Source organism: Thalassophryne amazonica, chromosome 1 (assembly GCF_902500255.1).
Source record: "Thalassophryne amazonica chromosome 1, fThaAma1.1, whole genome shotgun sequence".
Lineage (NCBI taxonomy): Eukaryota > Metazoa > Chordata > Actinopteri > Batrachoidiformes > Batrachoididae > Thalassophryne > Thalassophryne amazonica.
This window is the reverse complement of record NC_047103.1, coordinates 8,038,892-8,055,883: the sequence shown is the minus strand read 5'-3', so window position 1 is coordinate 8,055,883 and position 16,992 is coordinate 8,038,892. Positions and strand designations below refer to the sequence as shown.

General features: G+C 42.4%; 1 protein-coding gene across 2 annotated transcripts in view; it reads right to left on the bottom strand.

The window, feature by feature from the left end:
* mtrr (5-methyltetrahydrofolate-homocysteine methyltransferase reductase) overlaps positions 1-16,992 on the bottom strand; it is a 100,270-nt gene that overhangs the window by 13,807 nt on the left and 69,471 nt on the right. Inside the window, exon 13 of one of the 2 annotated variants that reach the window (XM_034159701.1) lies at positions 5,625-5,717. In XM_034159701.1, coding sequence (XP_034015592.1) covers positions 5,625-5,717 — 93 coding nt within the window. The remainder of the gene's footprint in view (positions 1-5,624; positions 5,718-16,992) is intronic. The other variant, XM_034159769.1, reaches the window with a different exon arrangement.

Here is a 16,992-nt window from a genome sequence, read left to right as displayed (position 1 = left end):
TGCCTATTTTGTAGCCACATTTTTGGCAAAAAATCTTTTAAAACCTTGACTTTCCAGTGCTCAAAATCCTCAATATTCACATTGCTTTTGGCTATTATTGTATGTTTTGGGCAGTTGTAAACTTTGACCCAGCCCAGCATGCATAGCACGTACTTAGATGCTGAATTGGCTTTATTACACTTCTTGTGTGCATTATTACAATTACAAAATAAAATGCTGACAATTTGCTTTTATTTATTAAATGTACAGGATATGTGTTATTCCCTCATTATTTCATAGATAAAATAGAAAATCAACTTGCACACCGAGCCAGCGTAGAATTACATAATGCGGCGTACCGATTACGCTATGCTTATGCAGCCCTACGTGGCAATACACTGAAGGACGCAAAGGGGTCCATGCAATGGACACAAAAAATTAAACATGCTTAATTTTTTCATGGACATCCAGTGCTCTACGCAAGTCTACGCTACTGTATACCAAGCCTAAGCAATTGTACGCTACCCTACGCCATTCCAGCAAACAATCCTTTTAGATTTTTTTATCATTACATATCTGCATTACTAGATTTTATTCATCCCGCTGAACTTTGCTGGCTTCTTCCGTGGTTTTGCCAGCAAAAAAAGGCAGGCCAAGCTACCCCCTGTGCGCGACTTTTTTCATGACACAGCCCTTCCAGCATACTCGATACACAGCACAATGCAACTCTACGCAGGCCTGGTCGGTGTGAAATATATTCGATGATGTTGATTTGAAGTGTTTCACAGTTGTTGGGGTTCATTATGTGTGTAAATATGCATAGATCAAACTGTTCGTGACCTGAAAGGTTGCTGCTTCCAGCTGGAAGAAAAACAAATAAATAAAACAACTGGTTCTTCAATGTGACCGTCTGGTGGCCACCAATAGCACAGCTACTTGTACTACTGGGCCAAAATTTTAACCTTGGATTGTGAGCTTGATTTTTAATAATTCTTTCTCCAAACCAGCTTATTTTGGCCTTGTCCAGACTTGGCTCATTATATCAGGTTTGATCCAAATGGGATCAAAACTCTGAATTATGTTGTTCACACACAGGACTGAAAATGATACCTGTTGTTCTTTAAAAGAAAAACAGGGAACTGTGACAGACAGCCAAAATGAAAACTTTGTCAATCTCCAAAAGAATCCATTATCCCCCTCAGTTGGAGTATCAGGCCTCATTTCAGTGCTACGCACTAAGCAGGAAAGGAAAAAAAAAAGCAAGCCTTTAGAGTGATGGAACATCCATTTTACTTTGCTGAAACCTTCGTGCCCCTGAATCACGATTACTTTCCAACCCTCCGTGATGCTGGTATCCTTGTCCATTTACACTCTTAGACACAGAAATATGTGGCCCTGGGTAAAACAGCACTGTGTTGGCATCATACATCTTCCATGTTATCCTTGAGCAAAGTGCTTCATATTGTATCCAGAACAAAAACGTAGAAAATAGGAAGAAGAACGCCCACATCATCCATATATAATGTATAAAGGTCTATTATGCAGGCCACATACATCAATACATGCTGTGGGAACGTGAAGGAGGCGGTTGCTGAAATGAGAGTGCACATGAGTGCGTGCACGCTCAAAAACGCCGGGCCACATGAATAATCCAGTTTGAGTAAATGCAGGCTTTGACTAATGAGCTGTTTACTGGAATAGTGACCCTGATGTTCGTTAATGAAGCTGATCATAGAACGGACGCGGCCTCAGCTCGTTTGAAAAACCAACACCGAGTCATTATTCGCTCAGAGTGCCTCGTCTGCCCGAGGCTGAAAGGAAGGCGTGCAAAGAAAACTGAGCGAACACCAGCGCTGGTGGAGTAATTAGCACCGACATCTCGAGGAGCCAGAAGGTCGGGGGTTCAAACCCCAATTGGCAGTTCAAGGCCAATGTGTTGCATCGCAGATGATCCTCAGACACTCTGCTTCTCCTGTGTGACAGACTGCTGACCCGCCCACTGTGTACCCACCCAAAGTGCACTGGGACGGGAAAAAATATGGGACATAAATGGGAACAAAAACAACAACCTACATTTGTTTCTGTGATGCACAGAGTGCATGTCATGGAGACAGTCACACGGTGGTAGTTTTGTTGTTGTTACAGGAGGGTAAAATATGAAATGCTTACAACATGCGTGTTACCAAGAATCTATACTGACAGTTCATCATTTATCATCACCACAAGCGGCGCTGCCCTGGGAGGCCACCAGAGCGGCGCTGTGGCATTTAAATAAACTAACAAACAAGCTACATGTATTTCCCAGAGCACAAATCAGTTTGTTTGTTTTTACCACTTATTTTGGAGGTCGTATGACTTCTATACCAAGAAATCATGCATTTTTTCATCATCATCATCATCATCCTCATGATAATAACTACAGCACTGCGCTCATTGAGCACAAACCTCCACCAACACTACTGTAGTTTCCAATTCCACCAATTTTTACCTTGGAAAACATTTTTTTATTATGGAATAAGAATAACACCTTTTTCACTTTACTGACTGCACTAACGTGTATGTAACAGGAATTAATCAGAAATGCAAAAAGTTGCATCAATATCTTTTTTCCACATTGCTGCACATAGTAACTTACTTGTAAAACTTGGAAAACATTTTCAAGGTCAAAGTTAGAAGTCGCTTTTCATAGGCTACAATATAATACAAAATGTAGATCAAAAGGGCTTTTCGATGTTAAAATCAAATATCCGCTAAATCCACAACACGAATCAGAGGCAGATCAAAGCCAGTTTGTGGCAGTTTGCACCTCATTGTCACAAATGAGAGTAATTGAGGCACTTTTGATTGAAATGATTTTAGACAGAATAAAGTTCAAGGCTCATGCGTAGTTTGTTTCTTGGAGACCAGTTGGTTGGACAAGAATCCATTGTCAGGAGGACTCCCGCACTCTGTCCTTTAACACGAGTATCCACATGTTCCCGTTAGGTTCCAGATATAAATCAGGACGCAAATGGCATATGAAACTCCAAAAAGGGGCGGGGCTGAAGCTGGCAGTGACCTCATCACTGCTAACTCCTATTCACAGGATGGAAAATTTCACAGCCTGCTTGTGGCGCTGCTGCGGTGAGCTTTAGGGCCCTGTCCCACTGGTGTTTAGGAGGATTTGCGTATGGATTGCGCACAAAATTGGCCCATATTCGCCAAACATTCGCAATATCCGTGTAACATACCTGTACGAGTCGGCTGTCATCCGAACATGCCCGTGATCATCCGCAGAGGCACGCATGTCTGCAGCCAGGATTTTTGAACAGCTCAAAAATCTGAATGCGGATAACATCCGTCTTACATACTCCATATATACTCAATTCATACACAATACATACTCACTCTATGCGCTGTATATCTGCCGTTAACCGCTGATATCCGCAACTGACTGGAATTTGCGGCTTGGCAGTGGACTGGGACAGTGTGTAAAACAGATATATATCGTGCCCATCATGTCCACATCGCAAACTAAAATATGTTATAGCAAATGCATACAGATTGGCCACGAATAAAGTGTTTTTATCTGCTTTGCAGCTGATTTGCGGACAATCTGTGAATGCATAACAAACACGTCACGTAAGTACTATATGTGACAGAAAGCGACATACCTGCCAGTCAGTGCCGGTCCGGCTGTGTAGATCCACAAAGACGTAGCTGCTGCAATCGGGTCTCCTCCAGGACTTTTATTTAACGCCAACAAAAGGAAGAGTTGCTGTTTAGCCACAACTCACACTGAAGTCTGTTTTCTGTGACACTCTCAAAAAAAAAAAAAAAACACTGTCTCACACCCCGAGCGGCTTCCCCCCTCCCACTCCCCAAAGTCATGAACAGTTAATCCTCGCATGACAACATGAACAATAACTCTTTGATCAACTTGTCCAAGTCCAGCAAATGCTCCAGAGGCTGTATTGTTGGTGTTAATAGTGATGCCGAAAGGAGCGAGTGAGCTTATTTTATGACCACAATGCAGATGCCGTGCATGCACAACACGTGCGCGATGCATTCATAATACACCCGTAATACTGCTGTGATAATCTCAATGTGTCGGATGAGTTTCCTCACTACATGCGTTATATAACCGTGATTGTTCATCATATATTCGCTATATATTATTAATATATCCGTAATTCATACTGGGACATTTGTCATTTTTGGACATTTTTGTTGCGGACGACAACAAATGCCTGTACTTTGTATACTCAATTCATGCGCAATTAATCCTCTCCCCAGTGGGACAGGGCCCTGAGGATAACAGATCGGGTACAGATCTGCCTCAGTATTTTGGACAAGTCTAATGCGGTCAGCTTGCAGCAGGGTTCCCAGGATGTTGCAGATGGTCTGGTTAAATTGCCATAAGCTTGCAGATGACCCGGTTGGGTTCCCATTGACTTCTATCAGCAATCAGGAACAAGTTTGTTCCTGATTGTCCCACTAATTCTGATAGTCCAGATCGTGTCTCTGCGCTCCAGGGTGACCATGTATGCTTGCAGACGGGTTGAGTTTGCCATTTTGCAATTTTTTTTCTATCAGGAAGCCAACCATAACCCAACTGGATGCATGTGGACGGGGGTTTAAACTGTGTTCATAAAATGTGTTTTGTACCGTCAAGAAATACTTAGCTCTTTATTCCCCTACATGCATCTGTGAACAAAAGAACTAAAAAAACAGCTGGATGAATTTTCTCCAAACTTGCTGGGAATGTTACTTGAGCAGGTGTCTGGAGATAATGAACTTTTGGAAAGGATCAGGTGAAGATCAATGTCATCAAAAACATGATGTGAAAAAGATATTTCCTGCTATATCTCTTGCAACCAACAGGGTCAAAGAGATGATCTAAAGTTTATATTGATCAGCAAAATATTTGTGATTGATTGGTAGCATGAACTATCAGGTATGTATAGGTATCAGGTATATCCCAGCATGCAGTGTGCAGGGTTTGCATCAGCCCTCCACCTTTGATCTCACCATTGTTCTATGAGATTGAGGTTTTTCTGCTTTTTTTTGTGTGTAATTCAGTGAGATGGACTTGTTTTTTCCGCTGTTAACATGTTAGTGTAAAATTTGGAATCCATTTTTCTTTCTTCTCATGATTGTGTGAAATTTGAATGTATTTTTGAGTTTATATTTTCATATATGTAGGTGTTAACGTTGCTTATCTGGAGAGTTGGACAGTTTCAAAAGACCAAAATGCAGCGAAAGGTGCAGAGTGCAGGCATCTGGTTTCTCCTGCAGGAGTGATTTAATAGAAAGAACTGCTTTTTCAAAAATAGAGCAAATGGCTGTCTGTGACCTATGACTTGACCTTGCAATCAGGAGGTCAAGAACAGCACCATTATCATTGTAGACAGCACAGTTTTTGTTTTCCAACATTTCATGTTTGGATGCACAGATTTCTGCACACTGTCCAATACAACATCCCTCAGGGTGAAAGGGCAAACATAAAAACAACAGAGTGTGTGTGTGTGTGTGTGTGTGTGTGTGTGTGTGTGTGTGTGTGTGTGTGTGTGTGTGTGTGTGTGTGTGTGTGTGTGTGTGTGTGTGTGTGTGTGTGTGTGTGTGGGTGGGTGGGTGGGTGTAACCACACAAGGAGCTAATCTCACCTGAATAGGTAGTCTTTGTCTCTATGGCGACAACCGAAGAAGAGCCAGGTTTCACCAAATGCAGCCTGGGGTTTCTGCTGCCTCTCCATCTCTCTGAAAGTCAAACAGCGGATGTTAGCTGTCAGTCAATACGAACAGGAGAGTAGAGAAAAATGCTTTCTCGCCGCAGAGGTTAAAGAACTGAGCGCAGCAACCGTCTAATGCACGGAAACAACTGTGTGTGCTGCAGTGAGCACGTTGCCAGTTATTAAATTTTAACCATGGCTATAAACTGGGACTGAAGATGAAACCGGAAGGTGTGCACAGCATGGGGGGGTGTAAAGCAAATGCTTTTGCATGCCTCCCCCCAAAAAACTTGCAAAACTAATTCCCCTTGTGGCTGATGGATTTGGCAAAGCTCCCAGAATCCTTTGCAGGCTGCGGCACGGCAGCAGCTGTGAAGATGCTGGTATCGCTGCTGCGCACCTGCTGCAAAGGTGACAGCTCACTCCCAGATAACAACCGCTGAACCCCAACCTTTCATGATGCCTTCAGTCAGCTCACTCCCCACAGAGCCGTTTATCTGTCAGACCCATCTGGTGGGAGAAGGGCAACGAGACACCACGACGAAAACGCAAAGGGCTGATACCAACATCACCCCACCCCCCAAACACACACCTTTGTGCTGCTACACTCTGCAGATAATGTGTCACTTCCCCTGAGCCACGCCCCCCTGCATGACCACGGAACCGGCCTTGGGCGTGTCCTTGGCCTTCTCCATCCAGTGGAGTCCTCAACATCAAGCCACCACTGTGCTGGATCAGGCACAGAGAAATGTTGCAGCTGATGTTCCTGATCAAGTAATTGCTCGTCTGACACAAAGTTATTCCAGCAAGACCTAAAGATCCTATGAAGAGACCTGGTACCAAAGACATCCAGTCATTGTAGAATGTGTTGTTTTTGGCAAAGATAAAATGTCAAAATAACTTTTCTGATTGTTCTTTGGAAAAGCTTTGAGTGCACCACAGCTAGAGATCAATGCAACTGCATCTCAGACAGCTAATCAATACCCCGCCCCACAACCAAGTTAATTCTTTATGACCTACTTATGCATTCCCTGGATTAATGTTTATGATGTAACTAAATATGTCAACTTCAACTGCAGAAAAATTTTTTTTTTGCACAAACTACAAAGAAAAACAGTTTTGGTGCCCCGTGTTTGAATGAGGTGAAGAAGCCCACTGGTCGTCTCCTGAGGGAGGTCTTCCAGTCATGTCCAATTGGGAGGAGGCCCCAGGGAAGAACCACGACACGCTGGAGGGATTATATTTCCCAGATGGCCTGGGAACGCCTCGGGACAAGGCCGAGGATATGGAAGTCTGGACTGAGCTACTCGGTCTACTGTCACTGCGACCGGGATAAGCAGCAGAAAATGAATGAATGAATGAATGCCAATGTTTGGCAAAATAATAACTATTATGGGTCATGTTTTGATGTTTCAGTCTATTCTTAGTGTTATTATGTCTCTGACATTATTCCTGGTGTGTTTTTCTTCTCGTGGTGATTATGTCTCTGGCATTATTCCTGGTGTGTTGTTGTTCTCGTGGTGATTATGTCTCTGACATTATTCCTGGTGTGGTGTTGTTGTCGTGGTGATTATGTCTCTGACATTATTCCTGGTGTGTTGTTGTTCTTGTGGTGATTATGTCTCTGGCATTATTCCTGGTGTGGTGTTGTTCTCGTGGTGATTATGTCTCTGACATTATTCCTGGTGTGATGTTGTTCTCGTGGTGATTATGTCTCTGACATTATTTCTGGTGTGTTGTTCTCGTGGTGATTATGTCTCTGGCATTATTCCTGGTGTGTTGTTGTTCTTTTCGTGGTGATTATGTCTCTGACATTATTCCTGGTGTGTTGTTGTTCTCGTGGTGATTATGTCTCTGACATTATTCCTGGTGTGTTGTTGTTCTTGTGGTGATTATGTCTCTGGCATTATTCCTGGTGTGTTGTTGTTCTCGTGGTGATTATGTCTCTGACATTATTCCTGGTGTGTTGTTCTCGTGGTGATTATGTCTCTGGCATTATTCCTGGTGTGTTGTTATTCTCGTGGTGATTATGTCTCTGGCATTATTCCTGGTGTGTTGTTATTCTCGTGGTGATTATGTCTCTGGCATTATTCCTGGTGTGTTGTTCTCGTGGTGATTATGTCCCTGGCATTATTCCTGGTGTGTTGTTGTTCTCATGGTGATTATGTCTCTGGCATTATTCCTGGTGTGTTGTTGTTCTCATGGTGATTATGTCTCTGACATTATTCCTGGTGTGTTGTTGTTCTTTTCGTGGTGATTATGTCTCTGATAATTATTCCTGGTGTGTTGTTGTTCTCGTGGTGATTATGTCTCTGACATTATTCCTGGTGTGTTGTTGTTCTCGTGGTGATTATGTCTCTGGCATTATTCCTGGTGTGGTGTTGTTCTCGTGGTGATTATGTCTCTGACATTATTCCTGGTGTGTTGTTGTTCTCGTGGTGATTATGTCTCTGGCATTATTCCTGGTGTGTTGTTATTCTCGTGGTGATTATGTCTCTGGCATTATTCCTGGTGTGTTGTTGTTCTCGTGGTGATTATGTCTCTGGCATTATTCCTGGTGTGTTGTTATTCTCATGGTGATTATGTCTCTGGCATTATTCCTCATGTGATGTTGTTCTCGTGGTGATTATGTCTCTGACATTATTCCTTGTGTATTGTTCTCGTGGTGATTATGTCTCTGGTATTATTCCTCATGTGTTGTTATTCTCGTGGTGATTATGTCTCTGGTATTATTCCTCATGTGTTGTTATTCTCGTGGTGATTATGTCTCTGGTATTATTCCTCATGTGTTGTTATTCTCGTGGTGATTATGTCTCTGGTATTATTCCTCATGTGATGTTGTTCTCGTGGTGATTATGTCTCTGGCATTATTCCTGGTGTGCTGTTCTTTTCGTGGTGATTATGCCTCTGGTATTATTCCTGGTGTGGTGTTGTTCTCGTGGTGATTATGTTTCTGGCATTATTCCTGGTGTGTTGTTCTTTTCGTGGTGATTATGTCTCTGGCATTATATCTGGTGTGGTGTTGTTCTCGTAGTGATTATGTCTCTGGCATTATTCCTGGTGTGTTGTTCTTTTCGTGGTGATTATGTCTCTGGCATTATTCCTGGTGTGGTGTTGTTCTCGTGGTGATTATGTTTCTGGCATTATTCCTGGTGTGTTGTTCTTTTCGTGGTGATTATGTCTCTGGCATTATATCTGGTGTGCTGTTCTTTTCGTGGTGATTATGTCTCTGGCATTATTCCTGGTGTGCTGTTCTTTTCGTGGTGATTATGTCTCTGGCATTATTCCTGGTGTGGTGTTGTTCTCGTGGTGATTACGTTTCTGGCATTATTCCTGGTGTGTTGTTCTTTTCGTGGTGATTATGTCTCTGGCATTATTCCTGGTGTAGTGTTGTTCTCATGGTGATTATGTTTCTGACATTATTCCTGGTGTGTTGTTCTTTACGTGGTGATTATGTCTCTGGCATTATTCCTGGTGTGGTGTTGTTCTCGTGGTGATTATGTTTCTGACATTATTCCTGGTGTGTTGTTCTTTTCTTGGTGATTATGTCTCTGGCATTATTCCTGGTGTGTTGTTCTTTACGTGGTGATTATGTCTCTGGCATTATTCCTGGTGTGGTGTTGTTCTCGTGGTGATTATGTCTCTGACATTATTCCTCATGTGATGTTGTTCTCGTGGTGATTATGTCTCTGACATTATTCCTTGTGTATTGTTCTCGTGGTGATTATGTCTCTGGCATTATTCCTCATGTGATGTTCTCGTGGTGATTATGTCTGGTATTATTCCTCATGTGTTGTTAGTGGTGATTATGTCTCTGGTATTATTCCTCATGTGATGTTGTTCTCGTGGTGATTATGTCTCTGGTATTATTCCTCATGTGATGTTGTTCTCATGGTGATTATGTCTCTCGCATTATTCCTGGTGTATTGTTGTTCTCGTGGTGATTATGTCTCTGGCATTATTCCTGGTGTGCTGTTCTTTTCGTGGTGATTATGTCTCTGGCATTATTCCTGGTGTGGTGTTGTTCTCGTGGTGATTATGTTTCTGGCATTATTCCTGGTGTGTTGTTCTTTTCGTGGTGATTATGTCTCTGGCATTATTCCTGGTGTAGTGTTGTTCTCGTGGTGATTATGTTTCTGACATTATTCCTGGTGTGTTGTTCTTTTCGTGATGATTATGTCTCTGGCATTATTCCTCGTGTGTTGTTCTTTACGTGGTGATTATGTCTCTGGCATTATTCCTGGTGTATTGTTGTTCTCGTGGTGATTATGTTTCTGGTATTATTCCTCATGTGTTGTTATTCTCGTGGTGATTATGTCTCTGGTATTATTCCTCATGTGTTGTTATTCTCGTGGTGATTATGTCTCTGGCATTATTCCTCATGTGATGTTGTTCTCGTGGTGATTATGTCTCTGGTATTATTCCTCATGTGATATTGTTCTCGTGGTGATTATGTCTCTGGCATTATTCCTGGTGTGTTGTTCTTTTCGTGGTGATTATGTCTCTGGCATTATTCCTGGTGTGTTGTTCTTTTCGTGGTGATTATGTCTCTGGCATTATTCCTGGTGTGGTGTTGTTCTCGTGGTGATTATGTTTCTGACATTATTCCTGGTGTATTGTTGTTCTCGTGGTGATTATGTCTCTGGCATTATTCCTCGTGTGTTGTTCTTCTCGTGGTGATTATGTCTCTGGCATTATTCCTCGTGTGTTGTTCGTCTCATGGTGATTATGTTTCTGACATTATTCCTGGTGTATTGTTGTTCTCGTGGTGATTATGTCTCTGGTATTATTCCTCGTGTGTTGTTCTTCTCGTGGTGTTTATGTCTCTGGCATTATTCTTCATGTGGTGTTGTTCTCATGGTGATTATGTCTCTGGCATTATTCCTGGTGTGTTGTTCTTCTCATGGTGAATATGTCTGACATTATTCCTGGTGTGTTGTTCTTCTCATGGTGAATATGTCTCTGGCATTATTCCTCATGTGGTGCTGTTCTCATGGTGATTATGTCTCTGGCATTATTCCTGGTGTAGTGTTGTCCTCGTGGTGATTATGTCTCTGGCATTATTCCTCCTGTGGTGTTGTTCTCGTGGTGATTATGTCTCTGGCATTATTCCTCATGTGGTGTTGTTCTCGTGCTGATTATGTCTCTGACATTATTCCTGGTGTGTTGTACTTCTTGTGGTGATTATGTCTCTGGCATTATTCCTGGTGTGTTGTTGTTATGGTGATTATGTGTCTGGCATTATTCCTGGTGTGTTGTTGTTCTCGTGGTGATTATGTCTCTGGCATTATTCCTGGTGTGTTGTCCTTCTCGTGGTGATTATGTCTCTTACATTATTCCTCATGTGGTGTTGTTCTCGTGGTGATTATGTCTCTGGCATTATTCCTGGTGTGTTGTTCTTGCCATGGTGATTATGTCTCTGGCATTATGCCTCATGTGATGTTGTTCACGTGGTGATTATGTCTCTGGAATTATTCCTGGTGTGTTGTTCTTTTTGTGGTGATTATGTCTCTGGCATTATTCCTCATGTGGTGGTGTTCTCGTGGTGATTATGTCTCTGGCATTATTCCTGGTGTGTTGTACTTTTTGTGGTGATTATGTCTCTGACATTATTCCTCGTGTGTTTTGCTTCTCGTGGTGATTATGTCTCTGGCATTATTCCTGGTGTGGTGTTGTTCTCGTGGTGATTATGTCTCTGACATTATTCCTCGTGTGTTGTACTTTTTGTGGTGATTATGTCTCTGACATTATTCCTCGTGTGTTTTGCTTCTCGTGGTGATTATGTCTCTGGCATTATTCCTGGTGTGGTGTTGTTCTCGTGGTGATTATGTTTCTGACATTATTCCTCGTGTGGTGTTGTCCTCGTGGTGATTATGTCTCTGGCATTATTCCTTGTGTATTGTTGTTCTCGTGGTGATTATGTCTCTGGCATTATTCCTCATGTGGTGTTGTTCTCGTGGTGATTATGTCTCTGGCATTATTCCTGGTGTGCTGTACTTTTTGTGGTGATTATGTCTCTGACATTATTCCTCGTGTGTTTTGCTTCTCGTGGTGATTATGTCTCTGGCATTATTCCTGCTGTGTTGTTGTTCTCGTGGCGATTATGTCTCTGACATTATTCCTCGTGTGGTGTTGTCCTCATGGTAATTATGTCTCTGACATTATTCCTGGTGTGTTGCTCTTCTCATGGTGAATATGTCTCTGGCATTATTCCTGGTGTGTTGTTATTCTCGTGGTGATTATGTCTCTGGCATTATTCCTCATGTGGCGTTGTTCTCGTGGTGATTATGTCTCTGACATTGTTCCTCGTGTGTTGTTTTTCCCGCTGCAATTATGTCTCTGGCATTATTCCTGGTGTAGTGTTGTCCTCGTGGTGATTATGTCTCTGGCATTATTCCTCCTGTGGTGTTGTTCTCGTGGTGATTATGTCTCTGGCATTATTCCTCATGTGGTGTTGTTCTCGTGCTGATTATGTCTCTGACATTATTCCTGGTGTGTTGTACTTCTTGTGGTGATTATGTCTCTGGCATTATTCCTTGTGTGTTGTTGTTCTCGTGGTGATTATGTCTCTGGCATTATTCCTTGTGTGTTGTTGTTCTCGTGGTGATTATGTCTCTGACATTATTCCTGGTGTGTTGCTCTTCTCATGGTGAATATGTCTCTGGCATTATTCCTGGTGTGTTGTTATTCTCGTGGTGATTATGTCTCTGGCATTATTCCTCATGTGGCGTTGTTCTCGTGGTGATTATGTCTCTGACATTGTTCCTCGTGTGTTGTTTTTCCCGCTGCAATTATGTCTCTGGCATTATTCCTGGTGTAGTGTTGTCCTCGTGGTGATTATGTCTCTGGCATTATTCCTCCTGTGGTGTTGTTCTCGTGGTGATTATGTCTCTGGCATTATTCCTCATGTGGTGTTGTTCTCGTGCTGATTATGTCTCTGACATTATTCCTGGTGTGTTGTACTTCTTGTGGTGATTATGTCTCTGGCATTATTCCTTGTGTGTTGTTGTTCTCGTGGTGATTATGTCTCTGGCATTATTCCTGGTGTGTTGTTGTTATGGTGATTATGTCTCTGGCATTATTCCTGGTGTGTTGTTGTTCTCGTGGTGATTATGTCTCTGGCATTATTCCTGGTGTGTTGTTCTTCTCGTGGTGATTATGTCTCTTACATTGTTCCTCGTGTGTTGTTTTTCCCGCTGCAATTATGTCTCTGGCATTATTCCTGGTGTAGTGTTGTCCTCGTGGTGATTATGTCTCTGGCATTATTCCTCATGTGGTGTTGTTCTCGTGCTGATTATGTCTCTGACATTATTCCTGGTGTGTTGTACTTCTTGTGGTGATTATGTCTCTGGCATTATTCCTTGTGTGTTGTTGTTCTCGTGGTGATTATGTCTCTGGCATTATTCCTTGTGTGTTGTTGTTCTCGTGGTGATTATGTCTCTGGCATTATTCCTGGTGTGTTGTTGTTATGGTGATTATGTCTCTGGCATTATTCCTGGTGTGTTGTTGTTCTCGTGGTGATTATGTCTCTGGCATTATTCCTGGTGTGTTGTTCTTCTCGTGGTGATTATGTCTCTTACATTATTCCTCATGTGGTGTTGTTCTCGTGGTGATTATGTCTCTGGCATTATTCCTGGTGTGTTGTTCTTGCCATGGTGATTATGTCTCTGGCATTATGCCTCATGTGATGTTGTTCACGTGGTGATTATGTCTCTGGAATTATTCCTGGTGTGTTGTTCTTTTCGTGGTGATTATGTCTCTGGCATTATTCCTCATGTGGTGGTGTTCTCGTGGTGATTATGTCTCTGGCATTATTCCTGGTGTGTTGTACTTTTTGTGGTGATTATGTCTCTGACATTATTCCTCGTGTGTTTTGCTTCTCGTGGTGATTATGTCTCTGGCATTATTCCTGGTGTGGTGTTGTTCTCGTGGTGATTATGTCTCTGACATTATTCCTCATGTGGTGTTGTCCTCGTGGTGATTATGTCTCTGGCATTATTCCTTGTGTATTGTTGTTCTCGTGGTGATTATGTCTCTGGCATTATTCCTCATGTGGTGTTGTTCTCGTGGTGATTATGTCTCTGGCATTATTCCTGGTGTGTTGTACTTTTTGTGGTGATTGTCTCTGACATTATTCCTCGTGTGTTTTGCTTCTCGTGGTGATTATGTCTCTGGCATTATTCCTGCTGTGTTGTTGTTCTCGTGGTGATTATGTCTCTGACATTATTCCTCGTGTGGTGTTGTCCTCGTGGTGATTATGTCTCTGGCATTATTCCTCATGTGGTGTTGTTCTCGTGGTGATTATGTCTCTGGCATTATTCCTCATGTGGTGTTGTTCTCATGGTAATTATGTCTCTGACATTATTCCTGGTGTGTTGTTCTTCTCATGGTGAATATGTCTCTGGCATTATTCCTGCTGTGTTGTTGTTCTAGTGGTGATTATGTCTCTGACATTATTCCTCGTGTGGTGTTGTTCTCGTGGTGATTATGTCTCTGGCATTATTCCTCATGTGGTGTTGTTCTCGTGGTGATTATGTCTCTGGCATTATTCCTCATGTGGTGTTGTTCTCATGGTAATTATGTCTCTGACATTATTCCTGGTGTGTTGTTCTTCTCATGGTGAATATGTCTCTGGCATTATTCCTGGTGTGTTGTTATTCTCGTGGTGATTATGTCTCTGGCATTATTCCTCATGTGACGTTGTTCTCGTGGTGATTATGTCTCTGACATTGTTCCTCGTGTGTTGTTCTTCCCGCTGCAATTATGTCTCTGGCGTTATTCCTCGTGTGTTGTTATTCTCGTGGTGAATATGTCTCTGGCGTTATTCCTGGTGTGTTGTTATTCTCGTGGTGAATATGTCTCTGGCGTTATTCCTGGTGTGTTGTTATTCTCGTGGTGAATATGTCTCTGGCGTTATTCCTGGTGTGTTGTTGGTCTCGTGGTGAATATGTCTCTGGCGTTATTCCTGGTGTGTTGTTATTCTCGTGGTGATTATGTTTCTGACATTGTTCCTCGTGTGTTGTTCTTCCCCCTGAAATTATGTCTCTGACGTTATTCCTCGTGTATTGTTGTTCTCGTGGTGAATATGTCTCTGGCGTTACTCCTGGTGTGTTGTTATTCTTGTGGTGATTATGTCTCTGACATTGTTCCTCGTGTGTTGTTCTTCCCGCTGCAATTATGTCTCTGGCGTTATTCCTCGTGTATTGTTGTTCTCATGGTGAATATGTCTCTGGCATTATTCCTGGTGTGTTGTTATTCTCGTGGTGATTGTGTCTCTGACATTGTTCCTCGTGTGTTGTTCTTCCCGCTGCAATTATGTCTCTGGCGTTATTCCTCGTGTATTGTTGTTCTCATGGTGAATATGTCTCTGGCATTATTCCTCATGTGGCGTTGTTCTTGTTGGAGTTATTCTGTAGATACACTGTTTTATTTTATCATGCATGTTTTGTGTTCTCTGCTCTGGCAGAATGTAGTTCTCTCTGCTCCGATAAAGTGTATTGTACTGATGTGATGGGTGAAGGTTACTTAAGATATGTGACATGACGTGTTTCTGCAAGTTGTGGTATCTCTGTGTGCACGCTAAGCTCTTTTTAGGACATGTGAAGATGACTCATGCAGGACGCAGCCGAAGCTGAGCAGTAAGATAAAGAATAGAGAATTGAATGTTCCAACCACAGTGTGATTGTGATACATCAGTCCTTTTGTCAGAAGAAGTGTGATTAATCGTTAGATGTCTTAAACACATCTTAACCGAGCCCAAGATTAAAAAGGTTCTGAACATCCTGAATGTATTGTGCAATCAGCAGTTCTGCGGCAACAGCTCACGCGCTATCACTCTTCCCCTCAGGAGCTGTACCGCCCATGTATGTAGGGAAGTCCTAAATAAAAAGAGCGGGAGCGCAGGCCAGACTTTAGTGTAGCTTTGGTGTACAGCCTGACTGCACTCCTCGCGAGCTTAAATTGAATTCTATCTCTCACTTGTTTTATTGCCTGGTTGTCTCTTCCTCTTATCAAAGGTACAGTATTCTGAACCCGACAAAGACTGGGGGCTTGTCCGGGATCCCAACAGACCTGACGGATCCAGCGAGCGTGATCGACACCAGAGAAATCCTTGGCCAAGGTAACTCAGACCCTTTGACGGGACTGGCTCAATCCGTTGGCTGGGATCTGAAAGGTTGACGGGATCACCGAGAGGGAAAGAGACCGACGGAGTGTGAGTATAGAATTTGATTCTGATAAAATTGTTGTTGTGAATGGTGGCAGTAGGCTGCGTAAAATAGAAATGTTGAAATAGTGAAATAGTGACAGAAAGTCACGGTGAAACAGGGAAATAAGTGCACAGTGAAAAGGCAGTTAAACCTCGCAGGGATGGTGGAGTCCCCTAATGCAGGACATTAGTTAAATTCCACGGGAGGGCGAGCTCCCCTGACCTAAGAATACGCGTACGGTTATTAAAAGTGTTTCTATGTATTTGTGTAAATAAAATAACTGTGTGTGAGTGTAATAAAAGTGACTGAGTGAGAGTGTGGAGTCACTTCGACTCCCCTCTATGAAAATCTCACAGGAAAGTAAGTAGTAAGTTTTGAGAAGAAGCAAAGGCAAGGCCTTCCCGTGCCCTCCGGGGTGGCGAAAGGGAACGCACTTCTCAGAATAGTTGATTACTACCCTGTGATTGTAACAACACCAGTGGATTAGGACCCTGTAGGGGCAAAACCATCACTGGTCTAAAACGTTCTGAAAACACAAAATGGGAAAATCTAACAGTAAAAATGAGAGACCTAAGTCCCGGGACGATCTAAAAACAAAAGATTGGATATACATGAATAAAATTGATCCAAATTCAACAAAACACTTAGATAAGTGGATAAAAGATCATGGATTTGATGGACGCCTGCAGAAAGAGTCATTAACTAAACTAAAGAACAGTATTGAGAAAAAGTGTGGAACAAGTGAGAAAAAGAAAGAAAAAGAAGGTCAAGGTGAAATTGTAGCATGGGAAAGAGAAGTTGAGAAACGAAAGAAGGGCCTTAGAGAAGCAAAGGAAAGACAGAAAGAAACAGTAAATGATAAGAAGGAGCAGGGGAACGTGATGTTTCACAGACAAGAAGATAATGAGACAGGGCCTGCGGCTCCAAAAGTAGAAATGGTAGTAAAATTGGATACTACAAAACACAGTCAGCCAGAAGCTGAAATAAAGGAGAATAAACTCTATCCAGATTTACCGCAGGGACAACCCCCATCATATGTAGACCCTACACAACACGTCATGAGAACACGATCCAAAACACTAAAAGATGAAGAAA